Here is a 19,144-nt window from a genome sequence, read left to right as displayed (position 1 = left end):
GCAGTGGAAGTGGTAAACATTTTCTTGTAGCTGTGTTTTCATTCTGGAGCAAGACTATTTAGCAGAGTTTGGCGTTCCTGGCATGCTCTTTTTTTTGTAATGTTATGAAAGTTGCTGTGCCACATTTCCTGGTAGTGTTGCCGCGGGAAACTTCACAGTGTGTTTCCCTCCTATCTACACCTCTGTTGAGCTTGTGATCGATTTCCGTGAACGACTTGTTATTTATTGTCGCCGCACTCATCATATTCTTGTACAAACATATCATTGTTTCTCATTGTGCCCAGTATGAACGACAACCCCTATACGTCTGTTTGCTTGCCAAAATGTGGGCCTTTTTGGCCTCCTGTCTACTTACCGATCATGATGTGGTCATTGTCTGTATGTGCTGCCATTTCATATTGTTGGAGCATTTGTTTATAAATATGTCCAACTGCACATTGTTTGTGGCCTGTCTCACTCATTTCTTTCTATTTTCCTTTTTTTTTTTATGGCATGATGGAGTGCATTACTTCCACGGGCATTATAGTCTACTCACACATAGCTGTTTGCATGACATGCCGAAAGTCGTTTCGTCATGAATCGATTTTTGTCACAATACTGCATTGAGATCACGATGGGCATGCATGAGTGGGAAGGTTTGTTCTATACATCATCATCAGTCAAATTAGTTTCATTAGAAGCCCTTGGGCCTCCCTAGCCCTGTTTTGTATTGAGTGCATCATGAGCCAAATTATTTTAATTAGTGGACAAAGGAAGAATTCTCTCATTGGTTTCCCTTTTGCCATTTCTTGTGTCGGGTTACCCTGTCCCCAGAAATTTCCTGACCTCATTTCCCCATGTGAGCCATTATTGACTCTCTTCGGATATCTTTTCCCTTCACCTGGTATCCACATTGTCACACTAATTGACCGACAGTTCTCCCTGCTGTGCATAATGTGCCTAATCTCGGGTACCGTGTTGTCAACCCTTACTTTGCTCTCTAATCCACTCTATTTCTTGCGCAAAGTGGCACTGAAAACAATTCCGTACAGTTGTTGTTATTAAAAAAATAATAATAATTTATTCGGTGGTATTCTGTGGCCCTTTTCGGTTGCGTCGCCATTTTTGCAGAAGTGAAAGGCACATTTACTGCAGAGAAAGTTGGATTTAACAACGTAACATTCTTTCTAGCCCGTTTTATTTAAACACCCTACTGAGAAGACATCCACGAACACCATGCACTTAGAAGTGAATACCTTAGGAGATCAGCGGAAAAAAAAAATGCAGTCTGAACTGATCTCGGCACAGTTTTCTTCACAAACAGCCAGCGAAGCCAACACCTGTAGTTCATTTTATTTACCTCTTCCAGCTTATAAAAGCTTTCCTACAACCATATGTTCTTATAAAGCTTTGTCTCCTGTTATCTGTCAGAGAGTCCATTCATCCTGGCTGTTTGCTTAGATGTACTATGTGCACTCCTTCACCGCCTGTTGTAAACTTTTTCTTGTTAACGAGACTGTTGACCATTTCTTAAAGTTTATTTCTTTCAAATCCACTTTTGCACTTTGCTCATAAGATCTTCAATTCTTTGTTGTAAATCATTGCCTGGGCGGACAGCAGATTGCAGAAGCATTGCCATATATTGCATTTTTTTTTTTTTTTGTAGCAGTTTCTGATTTAACAACGGTCAATGAGCTTTTCATATAGTTTATGACGGTGCATCAAGATTTCCGCGGATATTTTCTTTTGTATTTTGCAGGATGTGCACATCGCACAAGTACTCTATGTTTATTTTTGTTTTGTCCAGTGGCGCGAGCAAAAAAAAAAAAAAATGGGGTGAAAAGGTTTGGAGCACAACAATTAATCACACCTGTACCATGTATTGCCGTATGATTACTTAATCACGACAGACAGTATAAGTGTCAGGGGTGGCATGCTAAACGACTCGTAGAACTTATTTTATTTGCAAATCGGCAGTAGCGACACTAATTATATTGGCATTCGCTGCATTCTGTCGGAGCATGGTCGGAGAAACAGAATACTAGGGATCACTAGGGACATTTGAGCCGAGAGGGAAACCACCTGAGTGCGTTGTGGGGCAGCTGGCTTTCCCGAACGCGGTGGGGGCAGCTTGTACTACCATTGCTTTGCCGTAAGTGCAAGAGCGTATAATGTTCCCTCGTCGCTATCATTGTTCTTGCAGTATCTCATCAGCATCTTTGTCGCGATAGCAAACGAGCTGATAGTACGAGGCTTTTACGATTAACGCTAGAGAGAATTGGTTGTGGAGAGGGGAGGCACGCGAGTCGGGATTTCCGAGTCGGCATATCGCTTCATCCGTCACACGCTCGAGAATGTGATTGCTGAAGCTTGCGTTTTCCTCGTTTCGCGAATGTGCACCGTGAATTCTCTGGGCGGTACGGAGATTTTAGACTTGCGCTGAAAGCCATTTAAGGGGGGAAAAAAATGCCCGAGTCGCCGTCGCTCTTGCAGGGCTTCCGGACCGGCCGGGCTGCGATGTCGGGGGTATTCCACTGGTTCCGCCTGCTAGCCGGGGGCATTTGCTTGCCCCTGGTGTTTCCGTATATCGTCTACAAACTGTACCGCATGCGTTGGGGCTCGCTCAAGACGGGGTGCCTTCAAGACAAGGTGGTCCTTATCACGGGAGCCAGCTCAGGCCTTGGTGAAGGTCTGTGTTTCGTTTCCTTTTCCTCTACTTTCGCTTTTGACGGCTATCGTTTCTGTGGCTTTAATGCACCGCAAGGTGAATCAAGACTATCTAAAGCGAATTGTTATAACAACGAGTACGTGAAAGTCACGTAAACAAGAGCACCGATAAATGATTCAAGCCGCTGTTTTACAGTCTTGATAGTACGTGACACATCAACTTAGCCCCTTCCCCCACTTTATTGCCGCTCCTTTCATTTGTGTGCAAATTACATACGGCTGCGAAGATGAGTCAGTAAACTTTCCCATTCCCAGGCACGCAGTTCGTAATTTTTGTACTAAATGACGTAGCGAGTGAGGCGATTTCGGTGTATGCATGCATTATGCTTCGCTCATGGTTTGCTTTTTCCGGCGGTTTACGTTGACCAAGGGGAGGAAAGATTCGGTCAGTGAGCACGAAATAGCCCGAACAAGCTGGGTAAAGTCTGTGTCGGCAACTATTAACTTTTCATGCCCAAGTCGAGTCTGTGGAGTGTTGGTTTTGAGTTAACCGAACCGTGATATTTTTCTCTAGCAAAATTTGCTCAGATCTAGATGCCAGATACAAAAACAAAGTTGATGTCTGTAGCCAAGGCATATGTTTGATTCGCAGCCTTGGCGCACAAATTCTTTGCGGCTGGCTGCAAAGTGATCTTGGCTTCACGTCGTGTAACCGAATTGGACAGAGTTAAGGAAGATCTCCTCCAGTCTGTGCCGGTGAGTTATGTGACATTTTTTCATGAGTAGCGTTGCAGCTATGTTTAATTTAATGTTTAATTTATTTGTGCTATCCAGAGAGCCTTATCAGAGCACTCGTGTTGATTTTGCAGCCTCAGGCTTCTTTTTAATTGAAAAAGGAATCAGCCATGTAGCATCGCTTGGGATAGCTAAACCTTTCATTACTTTCACCGTATGTCACGTTAGCATACAGTGTATTTTAGTTTATTCACTTGTTGCGCATCAATGCTGCTGGTTGAAGTATGCAGATTGAACATAAGCAAAGTGATTCTGCTCTCGGCTTGTTTTTATTATTCTAAATATAAAGAATTTGAGGCTCAAGGCTCATTTCTCGATGCTTGCAGCAACCAACAGTTCCACACACCCCGGCCGTAGTCCAGCTGGACTTGGCGGACTTATCGTCGATTGCGGAGAAGGCACAGCAGGCCCTCCGTATTCATGGTCGCATTGACATCCTCATCAACAGTGGTGGCATCAGCTACCGCGGTGAAGCATCAGACACATCAGTGGAAGTTGACGTCAAACTTATGATGGTCAACTACTTTGGTCATGTCGCACTCACCAAAGGTGTGTGTGTGCATGTTGCAGTCATAGAATTAACTAGCAGCTCTTCAAAGTCCGGAATAGTTGTAGCAATAACTGTTTCATTTGTCTGTAGAGCTTAATTGATGCTCTGTTACAAAACTCTGCATATAGACTATAGAGAGTGATAAGTGCTTCCTTCTTATCTGATCTTTTTCTGCATTCAAATTTCTCAGTGCATTACACTGCTGTTATTGGTGACCCTACACATGCAGATCATCTACACCATTGCTGTTTTTTGGCCCGAAAAGATCCCATTTCATTGTAATGTCTTCATTTGTCTCGTACGAAAAGTTTGCAGAAGCAAAAATTGTGCTTCATGGTTTTCGGGTAAACCTTGGAGCAGAAAAGATGCCACCTTCGCACTTGTGTACGAGATTTTCTGCCTTCATGTCCACTTTCTTTCGAAATTGAAGTTATTTATTGGCATTAATCATACACTATATGACCTTTTTGAAATCCTGCTTTAGATGTCTCGTGAAGCTTACAGAGAGATTACCTGATGACCAATTTGCAAAATGATGAATTGCAATTAATTTTAGACTACCCATTTTATGTGGCCGTCTATGAGAGACGTACTACTAACTTCTGAAGGGCATGGAAGATTAACATCTCTTTGTGGGGTTTCACGGCTGATGGGGCAAAATAAATTGGTATTTTCTTACTTGGCACTGGCCACAGTTATCATTAATCTGCTTTTATCCGTGCTTAATGGTCTTAATTCATTGGACCCTTGATTGTTGTTTATGCACCTACACTGTGGGCACTCTCCATGTATCATTCAGTCATACAATCAAACGGGCAACAGATTTGCAAGCTCCTCAGTGAACTTGGCCGGTTAGATTGGCAAGAAATCTCATTTGATGAATGTGTTAGTTATGAGAAGACAGTTGATTGCAGGTTGGGGTATAGTCGTATGTAGCCATGAGCAGTTATTTTCTTTATTTTTTATTTTACTTAACAGTAGATAACATATTTCGAGCACAGTTTCTAGCCTTATTAGAGTGGTCACATTTTTTAGCATTTCCTCATTTCTTGGGGGTTGTTCTAGTTCAGCTCGTTGTGCTGTTATTGGTTTTAAAGCTTCTTTTTTCACTTGAGGGATAATGTTTAGGTTCCCCAAAAATTTGTTAACTACAAGCTGTGACAATTCAAGGATGCAACATGAGAAACTAAAACACAAACAAAAACAATTTTTGCTCACTGATATTGAGGCTTGATCTGGCATTTAAGCCTGTTTTTTATTACTAAGGCATAGCATGTAACCAAATTTGACACAAATATGCCTTTTTGTGGAGATTTCAGAACTTCACCTTTTTTTTACGATAGCTGTTATGGTAGCTGGGTAATTGCGATTAAGTCATCTCATCCCAGGGTTTTAACAATAATTGGTTGGTTGGTTGGTTTGTGGGGGTTTAACGTCCCAAAGCGACTCAGGCTATGAGAGACGCCGTAGTGGAGGACTCCGGAAATTTCGACCACCTGGGGTTCTTTAACGTGCACTGACATCGCACAGCACACGGGCACCTTGCTTTTCGCCTCCATCGAAAAGCGGCCGCCGAAGCCGGGATTCGATCCCGCGTCCTTGGGCACAGTAGCCGAGTGCCGTAACCACTGCACCACCCCGGCGGGGCTTTAACAATAATTAAGAAGAAAGTGCATTAGCTTTTTTCCTGCACGTTCACAAAGTCCCGATCTGTAAAGTTTTAGAAGTTATTTTTTAAAATGCCCAATACTTATGAAAACAAAGATAAACTTAAGCGCACACATCCTCCTAAAACCTTGGATGCATTTTAGGTCACAATTTCCCTTGAATAACTCAGTAGCATGATTAAGACCAAAAGTGTTAAATATTTTCTCAATAGCACTGATTGTTTCAGCTCAGGGCAGTGTCGAGATTATTACAAAGAAAGATTTTAAACTATGCATAAAGGAATAAATTAGGTGCAGGTATAGTTTAATTTTGAACTTCTGCACATTCACTTTATTATTAACTTTGATAAAAAACCACAGTTATGCTCTAAAAGTACATAGAAATACCAGAAACAGAACTTTCTTCTGTGGCAAATGCATGGTCACCGTGGCACTGAACATTGCCATTCTGCAACTCAATTTTTCAGAATTTTTAGTCAGGAAATAGGACGGTGCAATTTCTTCGGGGCTACATAGATGGCAGCAATGGATGTCCCATCTTATTGGATAGTCAGGATTTATATGATGATAAATTCCCTGGCGCAGGAGTACTAGCTCAAAAAATAATGTCCAGTATATTGGACAAATTGCCCATAGCTTGCTGTCAGGAGGATACACTATTACATAGAACTGTTCCTTAAATAGAATAGGCTTCGAGAGCTATTGTTCATATATGTAGAACAGTCAAGCACTTCATTGCACTCCTTTAAAATTCATTCGCACTGAATGGATAATTCTGCTCTTTGCTAAAGGGAAGAGTGATATAAAACTCGGAGATTTCTTTGTTTAAAAAATGGAGGCCTAGTGGTCTCTCCCGCATAAAAAAAAAATGCTCGAAGGGTTGTCGTCCCCAGGATCAAATCTGCCCTAGAACAGCAGTTCACTGTACTAGCAAAACAGTCTAGGCATTGGTCGAATATTAGGGAAATCCCCTAAAGTGGAGTAGATTCGTAATAAGGGATTAATTACTCATTGACATCCACCCAAGTGGAGCCATACAGCAGCAAAGGAAAGCTATTCAGTTTTCTCAGAAACTTCGTAGTTAAAAAAAAATTCATCCTGGTCCGGGGATCAAATCGGGGACCACCACCTTTCCGGGGCAGTCCCTCTACTAACTGAGCTAACCAGGACGGTTAGCAGATCAGCTGGTAGGCGAGAGCGAATTGATCTATATAACTCTGAAGTGGGAATGGTGTTGGTCAAATATTTAGGGGAATCCCCCAAGGTGGAGTAGATTTGTAATAAGGGAGTAATTACTCCTTTCGTCTGTGCATTCCTTGTACGAGTATTTTTGTTATGCACATAAAAGCAGTAGTTTGTGACTCATCTCTTGGAATTATGCGAAAGAATTGGTAACTTGGCTACACGTCATTCTACTCACGTGCCCACAAAACACAGCAGTCATTTCTGCATCAGCTTTTTGCTGGGCATTACAGTATTCACTGTGGTGGTTTCATTATATTCTTTTTCAGCAATACTGCCAAACATGATCGAAATGAGGGATGGAACCATCGTTGCCATCAGCAGCGTGCAGGGGAAGATTGGGCTGCCTTTCCGCTCGGCCTGTAAGTGGATAACCTTTGCATGGACTTTTAGTTGCAAAGTCAGTGTGTCAGTTATAGAGTATTAAGGCGAAAGCTTTTCTTATGCTCATGGAACGAAATCCTGTGCTTGAGAGTTGTGCACGAGACCTGTTTTGGATTTGTGCGCAGACGTGTCAATTGTCAATCATCCTGATGAGGTCATCAGAAAAATAAAAATCATGTCCCCACTGGGACTCGAACCTCCATCCCTCAGATCCCCAGCAGAGCGCTTTAACCAACTGCTCCATGCCCAGGACCGTGAAACGCACATCATAATTCTCCTTGTCTACGATGAGGATGACAGGAACGATCAGAGCTTTTGGATCATACCAGTTGCGAAACTCCGCTTCAAAAAGTGACCGAATTTTGTACGCATTTTTCGGGTGTCTATGAATTGTCACGCCATCTGGAAGCGCTCAGTACAAGCTTTTTGCTATTGACACCATTGCCTTTTGGAAATCAAATTTTTCTCTCCTCTTTTCCATCTCAACTAACTATATGGCTGTTATCCTAATCATTTTTGCTGCTGCAAGTCTTCAACTAATTTTATTTTCCGTAATGTTTGTGTATTTATCAGCGATCAGAAAGTTTGGAATTCAGACGCAGTTTTCTTTAATGGCTGGGGTTGCCGCCACCATTCGTAAACACCCGAATTTTGACCAATCAAATCCGCCATTTTTTGATACACGGGCCCTACGGAAAGTTTCGCAACTGGTAATATTGAGGAGCTCTGAGTAATGATGACAGTAGCAATGATAATAATAGTGCATTTAGTTGGTAATGATAATGAGAGCAAACGTAATGCACAGTGTGAACCAGCAACACTTAGGCTTTCGCATTTCTACAGTGTGCAATCCACAGTGCTCTCGGAATTTTTTTCTTTTCCCAGTGTATTGGTCCTTACGATAATGTGTCATCTGCAATTTTTCAGACGCAGCATCCAAGCACGCAACGCAGGCCTTCTTTGACAGCTTGCTGTCAGAGGTGGCGCAGTACAACGTCCATGTGTGTGTCGTCTCGCCGGGATACATCCGCACCAACCTCTCAATGAATGCACTCACTGGCACTGGAGCCGTGTACGGCGGTGAGTATTTTTTGGCAGTGCTATCCACCACTTTCTCAAGATCAGGAAAAGCCTGGGCGGATTTTTTTGTACGCTGATCACACTTTGTTTAGATGAACAAAATTGCCAAAGAGTTGTGCCCTCATAAGAATGCACATTTACGTATATCATCCACATCATTAGTCCCTTTAAGTGAAGTGTAGATCGCATGCAGTGAACAAATATGTTGGCACCTTTTCATTCCCTCTTTTCACTATTCCCACTCACCGTAAAGGGGGATGCGGGATCAAAATCACAATATTTATTAAAAAAAAACAGGCACAGCTGTGTAGTGGGCGAGAAACTGAATGTGCAGTGTAGCCTTAAGTTAGAATGCTTGTTTTTCGCATTCTATAGCCAAAGATGACCTGCTATCGAGAGTACAGCTGACAGCTGAAAATAAAATCGGAAAGAAAGGACAAGTTCTGGGCCATGGCAATATCCGATTGACTGGTAAACCGAAATAGACCCTTTAGTTGACTGAAACACCACACATAACCTTCGAACACTGTTTTCGCACTATCTAACCAGAGTGCTAACCAAAGTTCTAGACAAGCTGGAGATAGAAAAGATAGAATACGGAACCTAGACGAAGGGGCACACCCAGCAAGCAACCAAGAAAAGCACTTCACGAGCGCATACAAGGGCGCTGGACAGCTGTAAAGCTGGAGAAAAAAAAAAGAAAGAGGCTACTCAACGCCACAGAGCACTTCGGGCTGAAAAGGAAAATCAAACGCATGCACCAGCCACTTTAATTTACTCATTTAGGCCCTAAACTTGAATGGCAGGTTCTAAAATTTTTGAACTCATTTTTCTCAGTTCGCACTTTTTGCAAGAGCCCAACCGTTAGGAAAACTACCATTTCTAAACGGTTTCGCCAAAGGCTATTTTAAAAGTGGATTCTGAGCTAAAATTTTGTTCAGAACAAGATAAGGCATTTTTTGGATTCCTAATTATTCTTTTTAAGAAAAAGAAGTATCTAATATGCGACATATAGGGACAAGAGAAAAAAAAATGAAGGAAAAATGCTCAGATTTTTACTTGCAATTGGCCTTATCTTACAGAGCTATCTAAGTGCAAAGGGTTAGTTCATCTTCACGATTTTTGAAATCGTAGTTTTCCTACGCTGACACACTTAATTACTCATTATGACAACTACAACTTTTTTTTTTTGTTTGTGGCAAGGTGGGTTGAAACTTAAATATATTCTAATAAGAGGAAGATAAGCCATCCCTGAACATTTTATCAAAACTGGTGCAACAGTTCAAAATTTTACCCTTTGGCACCGCATCCACCCTTAAAGAGAGTTCGGAGCTTTGTGCCCCGCGTCTGCATGCTTCTTTTGTATATATTGTCATTGCATATGTTCATACATTGCTGTATGGTTTGGCCAACAATGCCTGTTTTGGACTGATTACTTTGCTCAAGAAATGATGCAGCATTTCATGCCTTCCTGTATTTGCTAAAGACACCTTTGCTGTCTGTGGTATGTTCTGTCAGGGCAAAAGCAGCATCGCATATATTCCCAGAGTACCTCACTACATTATTGTACAGTCCTGTGAATAAGCAGAGATCGATAGGGAGAAAAACGGAATGCAAACCAGAAGGGATGTTCCGGTTAACTACCTCGCATAGAGGGGAGGTAAAAGGGAGCGAAGAGTAGGAATAATCAAGGACATCGGTTAGATGCTGTGACGTTAGAACCTTTTGCATGGGCACGATGCCCTCAGAACGTGGAACAGTGCTTGCTGCGTCTGCAGGGCTGTCAACTGCCGCGACTACAGTCCATGAATTCTTGCCTCCATCAGCCGGTAATGATCAACATGAATTCCACTCAAGCTGAGGTCTTGTATGAGCAATGGATTCAATTGCAGTTTGAGAATTCACATTGAGAAGTTCGCATGGAGGATTCATATTGTCTAAGGGCGCATTTCTAGAGTTCCTTGAGCTGCGTTAACGGAGCACATGATACCGGCCGGGGTGTGTCACGCTTAAGAGCCCTGACAATAGTTCCACTGCTCTTACTGGACAGTGCAAAAGATGTGCTTATTATCGCGAACATCGGATTTAAAAATCCTCCAACCATTCGATTTGAATTCGCGACGTCAATATAATGTTCAGAAAGCTCTCCCAAATTGTGTCTTGACTTTCTTCCTTCTGCCATGACTAGTGAAGTTGATCTCTGCAATTAGAGCATAGCGCACTTTCCTGTGCTTTCTTCCCTTCTGCCTACATATTCGTTCACCATTTTCTAAGATGAATCAAGCTGATTCAGCAGACAGCTTACTGGCTGCTTTGCAGCATTAATACGGGCAGCTTTCTCCTCTCTTTGCCCTGCCGCGGTGGCTCAGTGGTTAAGGCGCTCGACTGCCGAACCCAAGGATACAAGATCAAATCCCGACCACAGCGGCCACTTTTTGATGGAAGTGAAAGCAAGGTGCTCGTGTACTGTGTGACATCAATGAATGTTGAAGAACCTCAGGTGTTCGAAATTTTTGGAGCCCTTCACTACGGTGCCTTTTATAGCTTTTTGAAGCCCTATGAACTAAACCAAATCTTTTGCCTCGCCGCGGTGGTGCAGTGGTCAAGATCCCGACCGCCGCTGGCTGCATTTTGATGGAGGCAAAACGGAGAGTCGTCCATGTGTTATGTGATGTCAATGCACATTAAAGATCCCAAGGTGGTCGAAACTACTACTTAGCTCTCCACTATAGCTCCTCTTTCTCTCCCACTTTCCTCCCTTCTCTTATGGCGCGGTTCAGGTGTCCACCGAGCACCTGTGACAGACACTGCGCCTTTCCTTTCCTGTAAACCAATTATTATTATTCTCTCCTCTTTGCAGTGATGGATGAGACAACCGCGACTGGAATGGCACCGGAAGACGTAGCAGACATTGTCTTGGAGTCCGTCGTCAACAAGCGGACCGACGTTGTGATCTCCAATTTCATCCCACGTCTGGTGCTGTTTGTGCGGGTTCTGCTGCCCTGGTTGTACTTTGCCATCATGAAGGGTCGAGCCAAGCGCCTCCGCCTTCAGCAGCGTCGGGTCCAATAGCAAATACTGGCGCGTTTCGCCCAGCGGGAGCGCGGGGGGCGAACGCTGTGAAGCAAGCTCGTTTCACTGTTTTGTCAGCAGCAAAAAATGCCACAAGCATGGCTGCCGTCTATCTCGCGCACAGAAATTGATCGGTCTCTTCGGTTCATCATGCTTTGGCCACATCCAGTTCCACCCCTGTCATTGTAGAACAAGTCATTAATGATGTGCCATTTTCCGGTTTAAAATCTTTATGCAGACAATACACCAAGTGATGTATCGTCAGCATAAAAATTTAGAAGCAGGAACTCCATCGCGGCAAACCGGCTGAAACGTCTGCTGCAAAGCATGAAAGCGGATGACGCACCACCATGTCGTCAGCTTGTGCATGCATTGGCTGCTCCTAAGAGTTGACGCAGAATACGAGTTGATGACGCAGTATTAAAAGCTTCCTGCTCTTGTACATTGAAATCAGGGCATTCATTCAGTCTAACAGCATCTGCTGCCAATTCAGCTGACGGCACAAACTGCCTACTGTCCTGTTCATTTGGGAAGAGGAGAGGATTGGAATTGTCCTACCAGTCACTTCTGCTGGCTCATACACTTGGTGCTCACAAAAATGCTGGAATTAAGCAATCCTTGCTTTTTTGAGCAGACTGGAAGTGATAGAAATCATTCACACGTGTGTTCTGCAAAAAAGAGTTGCAACATGCAGAGAGTTTTCATGCTGGCAACAATTTCATCCCATGTCAGAAGAGTTTCTCCTAGAAGGTATGTTGTTGAACCATGTAGTCGACCATTTGAAGTATCCCTATCACTTCCTAAATGGAGAGCGGAGATGGAAACACTGTCCACGCAATCCTTCCATCCTCCGCATCTCCACTGGAGACACCGTGAACGCCAGCATGCTTCCGACGCCAGAAAAAAAAAAAGTGTTTGTTAATGGATCTGGGGCATCACTTGTCGCTGCTGGTTTGCCAGGGCAGTTTTTCATTCTTGAAATTGCTTGTGCACACATGAGCGTGCAAAAGTTCCCCTCTCTGGATCTTACAAGCAGCGTGAGAAAGGATAAAAGCGTGCAGCTAATCCACAGCTGCACGGGGATACCTTTGCTTACAGTGAAATGTCTGCTTGGCTCTCTTTGGCTGGTGCTAGGCATGTGTGGGAGTTTCACCGCTGTTGTTGAAAGAATGGAACCCTTTTAACACCCACTATTTTTCCCTTCAAGCTAACGTAACAGAATGCAGCTGAGACCACTTGCTTCTGTGTTAAATAACAAGCCTCAGGTTTAGTGACCAAGTGCTCTTTGTTTTGGAGGTATATTGTTGTAATGCAAAGGTGGAGACTCCTAACACCACCGTTGCAGAGTTGTTTTGTTCGAGAAAAAAAAAATGCTGGCTTTATGTATAGGTTACTAGAGGCTTGTTCTCATCTCTGAGCATATTTTAGCATTGTTGCAAGATGAGTTAACAAATGGCGGTTTAGTATTCCCTAAAATCTGTACCAGTAATATGGAAGTGAGAGCATTTCGCAGTGCTAAAGAGACATGGCTGTACACTGCCTTTCTAATGCAGTAATGTCATAAATTGAACTGTGTAACGCGTCTAAATTGTAAAACAAAAGGAACGTGAGAACTTCTTAACAGCTAGACTCATTGTCAAGGGACATGTTTATTAGTTGCCTCGAGTAAATAGTCTGTTGTTCAAAGTTTGTGCATTCTTTTGTTGCCCTCGTAGACCGGATGGTCGTGTTACCAAGATCCTTGTGGCTTTATTGTTAAACGAAACAGTATCGCTTGCGTAATTTAGGTGACACCAGTGACGTGGTGGCATCGGTGTGGTGTTAACCATTGTAGTGTCACCTGTACAACGTTGTTTGTGGAGGGCCAAAAGAAATCTGTTACTGCTAGTGCAGACTGCAATGGTTCTCATGCAAGTTGCACTGCATGACCCTAAGCACGTTGGTTGACACGTTCTACCATTCAACCTTGTCGCAACCACCGCTTAAATGTGTGCCACACAAACTGTAAACGTAGACTCATTACCCCAGCGTCAACAGTGCTCAAGTGACGTGCTTTTACCGTGTTATAACGTCCTCTATATTCTTGTAAATGCTTTTGACAGGCCATCTCCAACTGCTTGCTCTTGCAGGCATTCCGACAGTGTGGGCATTCTTGACTGTTTACTTGTTGATAAACAGAACTTTGTTGTTTACACTTCTTTGTAAACAGTGTCCCCGTGCATGGTTTATCTGTGAGCTGTGTACTGCTCTAATCGTTGAAGCCTCGATGGGTGTAAATGTTCCCCTCGATAGCTGTTACTTGATCTCTTTCCTTCTGGCTTGGATGTTTTATGTTCATCATTCATTGCTCATCAGATATTTGCCACTACTCCAATGAATGCATTTGATAAATGTCACTCATTCTGTGCAAACAAGCTCATTATAAGGCGGCAGTACTGCCCTTCATGTTGAAGCTACTGCATCAATCCACGAGTCAGGTTGTGTCTGAGATAGGCACTCTCCTTTTTCACACTTTGCCACCTGTGAGCCCATTTGTACTATAGGCTATATTGCATACTTTGTCAAGTGGTTCTTCTTAATCGTTGCCTAGTCTTCGTTGTACTGACAAGTGAAAACCGACTTGCATTAAGCATAACCACTGTGTCAAACCAAGTGCTGAACAAAATGTCTTGGAACTTAATGACATTAATGTGCTTGAAACCTTTGTGAATTTGATGCATGGTGTTACCCTACTGACTTCTGTAACTTTGTAATGCCACCTCGTGTCTGAACAGGGCCTTAGGCCAAATACTTTAGCACAAAATTTACTTATTCGTGACGGTAAGGTCATTACTTTCCTTAGAGAGCCTTCTTCGCAAGTAACATTAGATTACATGTCTAGAAGCAACTTTTTTTTTCCCACTTGTTTTGCTGCTTGATGGGCAACTGTAGTTGCCACTGTTGCCACTGTGTGGAACAATTTTTTACCGATTGCCTGTCTTTTTGCAGTGGTAACTCAGCTGTAACAAAGTGCAATTAACTGGAGATTGGGACACAAATAAACTTTAGCTATTCATATGAAAGTCTTCATAATTGCCAGTCATGTCCATGGCTTAGAGCGAACAGCAACATTGCATTCACATCAGCTTTTCTTGGCTGCGAGCTAAACTAACAGGGTATGTTCATTCACACTGAGCAAGTCGTGAAAACTTGAACTTCTGCCTACCCATCACATCATGTCACAATCTCAGGCCGATAGGTCTTTTTTTGTTCCGTTACAGGCAACCCGCCGAAATATGAAGGATTGTGCAAAAGAGTGGGGGCTCTGCTCATCAGGGGCTCTTGTTTAACTCCTTATATATGCGCAAGGGTGGAAGCGTTGCATTTAAGTACAAAAAAAAAAAATGCTCATGCATACCACTCTGCACTTGGGTCTACTCATGTAGCCAGGTTACATATGACAAAATTGTAGCTGCGGTAGCTTTTAAGAGTGAATGCGTTTTCCAAGTCGGTATTTGTGCTCTGTCATCCATACCTTATGAGTGCACCGAGGCATTTGCTCAGGACGGCATACACTTGCTGTGCCCTACACCAGTGTGCGGAGTGCCATGATATATGTTTGCCATGGCATTTATTCATGCTTGTTGTGTGCCAACTGTACCCAACTGCAAATACGTACTTGTGTATTGCACGCATCTGCGCTTATTTGCAAACACTCATGAGCACTCAACTACTATGGGGGACAAAGGTCTCCAGGACGCGTCATCTGGTACCGAAGCCTATAGCTCTGTTATCAGTTGGTAGCTTATGACTAGACTTGACTCGTTTCTTTGAAGTGAGCGAATGAAATCAGATAATCGCTAACAGATGTGACATTTGTACACAATGATTGATTTTCATGCATCCTAGGGACTTTTTTTCTCCAATAGTACATGTACACTCTACCCAGGCACTGAAGGAGGCCACCAGTTTATGATAGAGAGCCAACACACTTTCTCCTCACAGTTTAAGTTTTGCTGCAGGGCAGAATATTAGCTTTTACTTCAAGTAATGGAAACTTTTTCCACTTTGACAGTGTAGGTTATCACGGAAAATTGTTGGCACATCTGCTAGCAGTACCACACAGTACACTTGCAAAACTAACTCCTGGAGCGAGCAGTAACAGCAGCATTATGTACGGAAACAATACGAAAACATTCCAATACTGGGAAAAAACAGTGTACATGTGGCATTGTTTGAATAGGAGTGTTTTTTCTTTGCATTCACAAACATGTTTTATCCTGGTTATGCAAATGGTACCTACATCTGTGCCACAATGTTGCTCTTAAGTGGTACATTTGTGAATGTTGTATTATTGCTTCCAAAATAAACTTCCATAATGTAGTAACTTGTCTCTATTGCAGTCTTCAGAACAGGAATATTAATCATCAACCTGGTTACAAAAACCTCTCAATCATCCATTGTTCACGGCTGCCTTATCCTTGCAAATTTCCTGATCTATCTCCCCAACCCTTCACCATGTTTTAAGTTCCGTCTTATCTCAGAACCCACTGTCAATAGAGCAGAGCTAAAAAGTCCTCCCCCATTTCATAGCTCACTCTGCTCTTCTCCTTTTGTGGTCACCACCATCATCCTCTCTCTGGCTCAGTGCACTGACCTCTATTAAATTTTCTGCCCACAGAGGTGAGTACTGAGATTTAATGTCGCTTTTATTGGCCTCTACTGCCAAACATATATGGCCGCTGTTAAGGGGCTGATATGGTACCTCCCAAACTCTAAACCAAACATGGGTTCAACTTTGTGCAACAAAAGGAGTGTATTTACAAGAATAATAAACTACTGCTACTTTCCACAACAAAACTTGGTCACGAAGGGACAGCTTTGTCGAGAAAGCTGTCAATCTGGTCTTGGTCCTTAAGGCCCAAGAATCTTCCTGTCTCTTCTCCATTCTTGAACATAATCACAGCTGGAACGGCTTCAACCTGGAATGACACGAAAATAAATTTCTCGGCAGTCCTTTTGTTTAAAATGGCGAGAATTGGGCCTAGTTGGTTATTCATATTGGTTTCACCGCGCTAACACATTGAACGACAGAAAAGACAAACACTCGCGCTCCGTAGTGTTTGTCTTTTCTGTCGTTCAATGTCCTTTTGTTTCTTTGCAATTCATGTTCAGGTACTGTAAATATCCTCTTTTTTTTTTTTGTGGCTTCATCACTCTTACACGTAGGTCCTTTACTGAGTAACCCTCTGAGGCATAATTGGCTCAAGTTTTTGAGTGGTTATGCATTATCTTAATCTCTCCAGGACATTAATTGGAAATTATTGTAGAATAAATTGCGTGTAAGATTGCAGTTAATTACCTGCTATGTAACCATGTAAATAAGCAACAAGCCAATTTCTTTAAATTTTAACTGATAAACGCTTGGCAATCACAAAACTTTACATTTGGCCCATGTTAAACTTTCGTCTGATGCAACATGGTGCACATCACACTTCCGTGAGGAAGTTCAAAACCTCTCTGTGCCTTTTGATAGTATTAAATTAGTGTGTTGTACGAACATTATCCAGACTCAATGCCCAAAGAAGTCATTTATCCTTATCAGTAAGCAAAAATATGATTTGTTTTATTTTATCTCAAGGGGTGGGATTACATATTCATGACAATTACACGTTAATGGAACATCAAGCGCAATGTGAAGCCACAATATTCAAGGCCAGCTTAAAGTCTTATGGGTCACGCAATCAAAACTTGCGACAATGGAGTAAGCGAATTTGCACATGACAGATTTGTTGCGAGCTCGTATTTAGGGTCCAGGTAATTTTGGTTAGAATGTTCGGCCATTCTTAGAAATTATAAATGTATCTAGGCTAGACTGCCCAGTATTTGGCACAGGCATTGCCAGTGCTGTCTTGTATATACTACGTGTAGGATCATTTAGAAAGAGTCTAACCGCCCATTTAAGAGTTCAAAGTCCCAAAGGGACACCGACTTAAGGGACGCCGCAGTGTACGGCTCCGGTAATACAGATCACCTGTGGTTCTTTAACGTGCGCTGTCACTCCTATCGGTACGCGTAGCCCTGGATCAAGAGGCCTGTTCTGGCCTCACACGAGTACGACAGCTGCTTGTCTCTCACCTCATACTGGATGGCAAGGTCGGCCTGTTCGTCGATGTCGACCTTGGCGAGGTCCATCTTCTCCCCTCTGGCGTCCACGGCGGCCTCCAGACGAGGAGTCAGCATTTTGCAGGGACCGCACCAGCTGCAAATAAAAGCCAGGGCCACTCCCAGTCAGCTTACCGTAACAGGGCAATCCCCCGAAACACGTTTCCGCTTAACAATGTTGCAACACACGAAAATTGGCTTTCTCGGTTTTAAGCACAGGAATATTTACGTGAGTGCGGCCTACAGCACGCTAATGCGATAGTTTTCGGATACTGTGCCGCATAATCGCTGAAGTGTGAGCGTGAAGTACGGTAACGACCACGGTAACGACAAACGTTCGGAGCTGATCACGAGTGGCATGCGATCTGAACTGCCTCTTACCTTGCCCGGAAGTTAACGACTACCGGCTTCTTGCTCTGCAGCACCTTAGACTTGAAGTCCTCCTTGTCTTGAATGGTATACTGAGCACCTCGCGCTTGCCCCGTGGCAATGCATCTCGTAAAGATGCACCTAGACCGTCGGCAGAAAAGCAGCGTTACTTGGTTCAGCGCCATGTTTAATCGTCTGCTGTTGGATTGCAAACTGGTTAGACAACCTATCCAAAGCGAGCCAAATTATGCGGAGATGATAGTGATATGAGTGATAGTGATTCTAAAAGCTCTTCAATATATTATCCAAAAGCTTTGTTGCAAACATCCTGCAAGAAAGTCTCCAAGCATTTTCGTCCGTATTCGACAGCCCTGGAAAAGCTGAAAACTTATTTCTTCGTCTTAGCAACTTCTTGGCACCACGGTTTTAGGAACTTTAAACGCCATTTAGAAATCGAAGCTGCTCAAAATTTAAAAAAAAAAAAAAAGTTTGCTATCTGTGGTTCTGCCATCTTCTAGACACCAGCTACTTGAACTGCTTGAACTAGTCGTGAAGTAATATGCGGATTATTGAAACTCGGCTATAGGCTTCCAAAGCACCGTCGAGCGGCGCTGCTGCTCCTGACAGGGAGCGCCATCTCTGACAGAAAAATAGAAACTGGGGATAAACGCGGCGGCACCACCTAGGCATCCCGTGCAAGTTTTCTCCTTTCGCTCGCTCGCTTCTGCGTACGTGCAGACGTCTCGCGCTGCTTTGTCGCGCGGGCACTCACTGGACGCCGCCGGCTCGCTCGCTGCCTTCACGGCGTGCGCCGTGCGCTTTCGCTCGCACGAGCACGCGCATTGACGCGTCCCCGCAGGTGCACCGCGACATGCAACCCGCATTCCGTCTTGATTGGGCAACCTGACGCGTACTTCCATACTTCCATGAAGAATACTTTATTATAAGCGGGAAACTTTTTATTCACGTCTGCACTGTAGAGCAGACGACAGACGGGGATGAGTAAATATTGATTGTGAATGCGTCCCACGTTAGCAAAAAGGTAGGACTGCATCTCGAGGTAAGTCCGCTATGTAATTATATTGTCGTACATAATATCTTTAAAAACTGCTAAAGTATCATCCGTACTGTGGAATAAAGTGGCCCGCTCGTTGACCATCGTTTTGGCCTGTAGCATATGCGATCTATATACGGA

At 43.3% G+C, this 19,144-nt stretch overlaps 2 protein-coding genes across 3 annotated transcripts; one reads left to right on the top strand and one right to left on the bottom strand.

The window, feature by feature from the left end:
- The first annotated feature begins 1,993 nt into the window (after positions 1-1,993).
- On the top strand, positions 1,994-15,802 carry LOC146189828 (dehydrogenase/reductase SDR family protein 7-like). Of its 2 annotated transcripts, XM_084604591.1 has the most exons (7): positions 1,994-2,131; positions 2,473-2,668; positions 3,299-3,402; positions 3,768-3,990; positions 7,170-7,262; positions 8,212-8,364; positions 11,225-15,802. In XM_084604591.1, exons 2-7 carry the CDS (start codon positions 2,497-2,499, stop codon positions 11,434-11,436), a joined length of 957 nt encoding a protein of 318 aa, XP_084460717.1. In that variant the 5' UTR covers positions 1,994-2,131; positions 2,473-2,496; the 3' UTR covers positions 11,437-15,802. The 2 variants fall into 2 exon arrangements, with proteins under 2 accessions (XP_084460717.1, XP_084460716.1); XM_084604590.1 differs by lacking the exon at positions 1,994-2,131 and having other exon boundaries at positions 2,138-2,668.
- Positions 15,803-16,206: 404 nt separating this feature from the next.
- LOC146189827 (uncharacterized) lies at positions 16,207-18,134 on the bottom strand (the record flags this gene model as incomplete). Its single annotated transcript, XM_084604592.1, is given in 3 exon segments — positions 16,207-16,397; positions 17,554-17,677; positions 17,962-18,134. Coding segments are annotated over 3 exon segments (414 nt in total), but the record flags the coding sequence as incomplete, so codon positions are not given.
- Between the last annotated feature and the right edge of the window lie 1,010 nt (positions 18,135-19,144).

Source organism: Amblyomma maculatum, chromosome 5, assembly GCF_055883805.1.
Source record: "Amblyomma maculatum isolate TAMU_Amacu chromosome 5, ASM5588380v1, whole genome shotgun sequence".
NCBI lineage: Eukaryota > Metazoa > Arthropoda > Arachnida > Ixodida > Ixodidae > Amblyomma > Amblyomma maculatum.
This window is presented reverse-complemented; position numbering and strand designations above follow the sequence as displayed.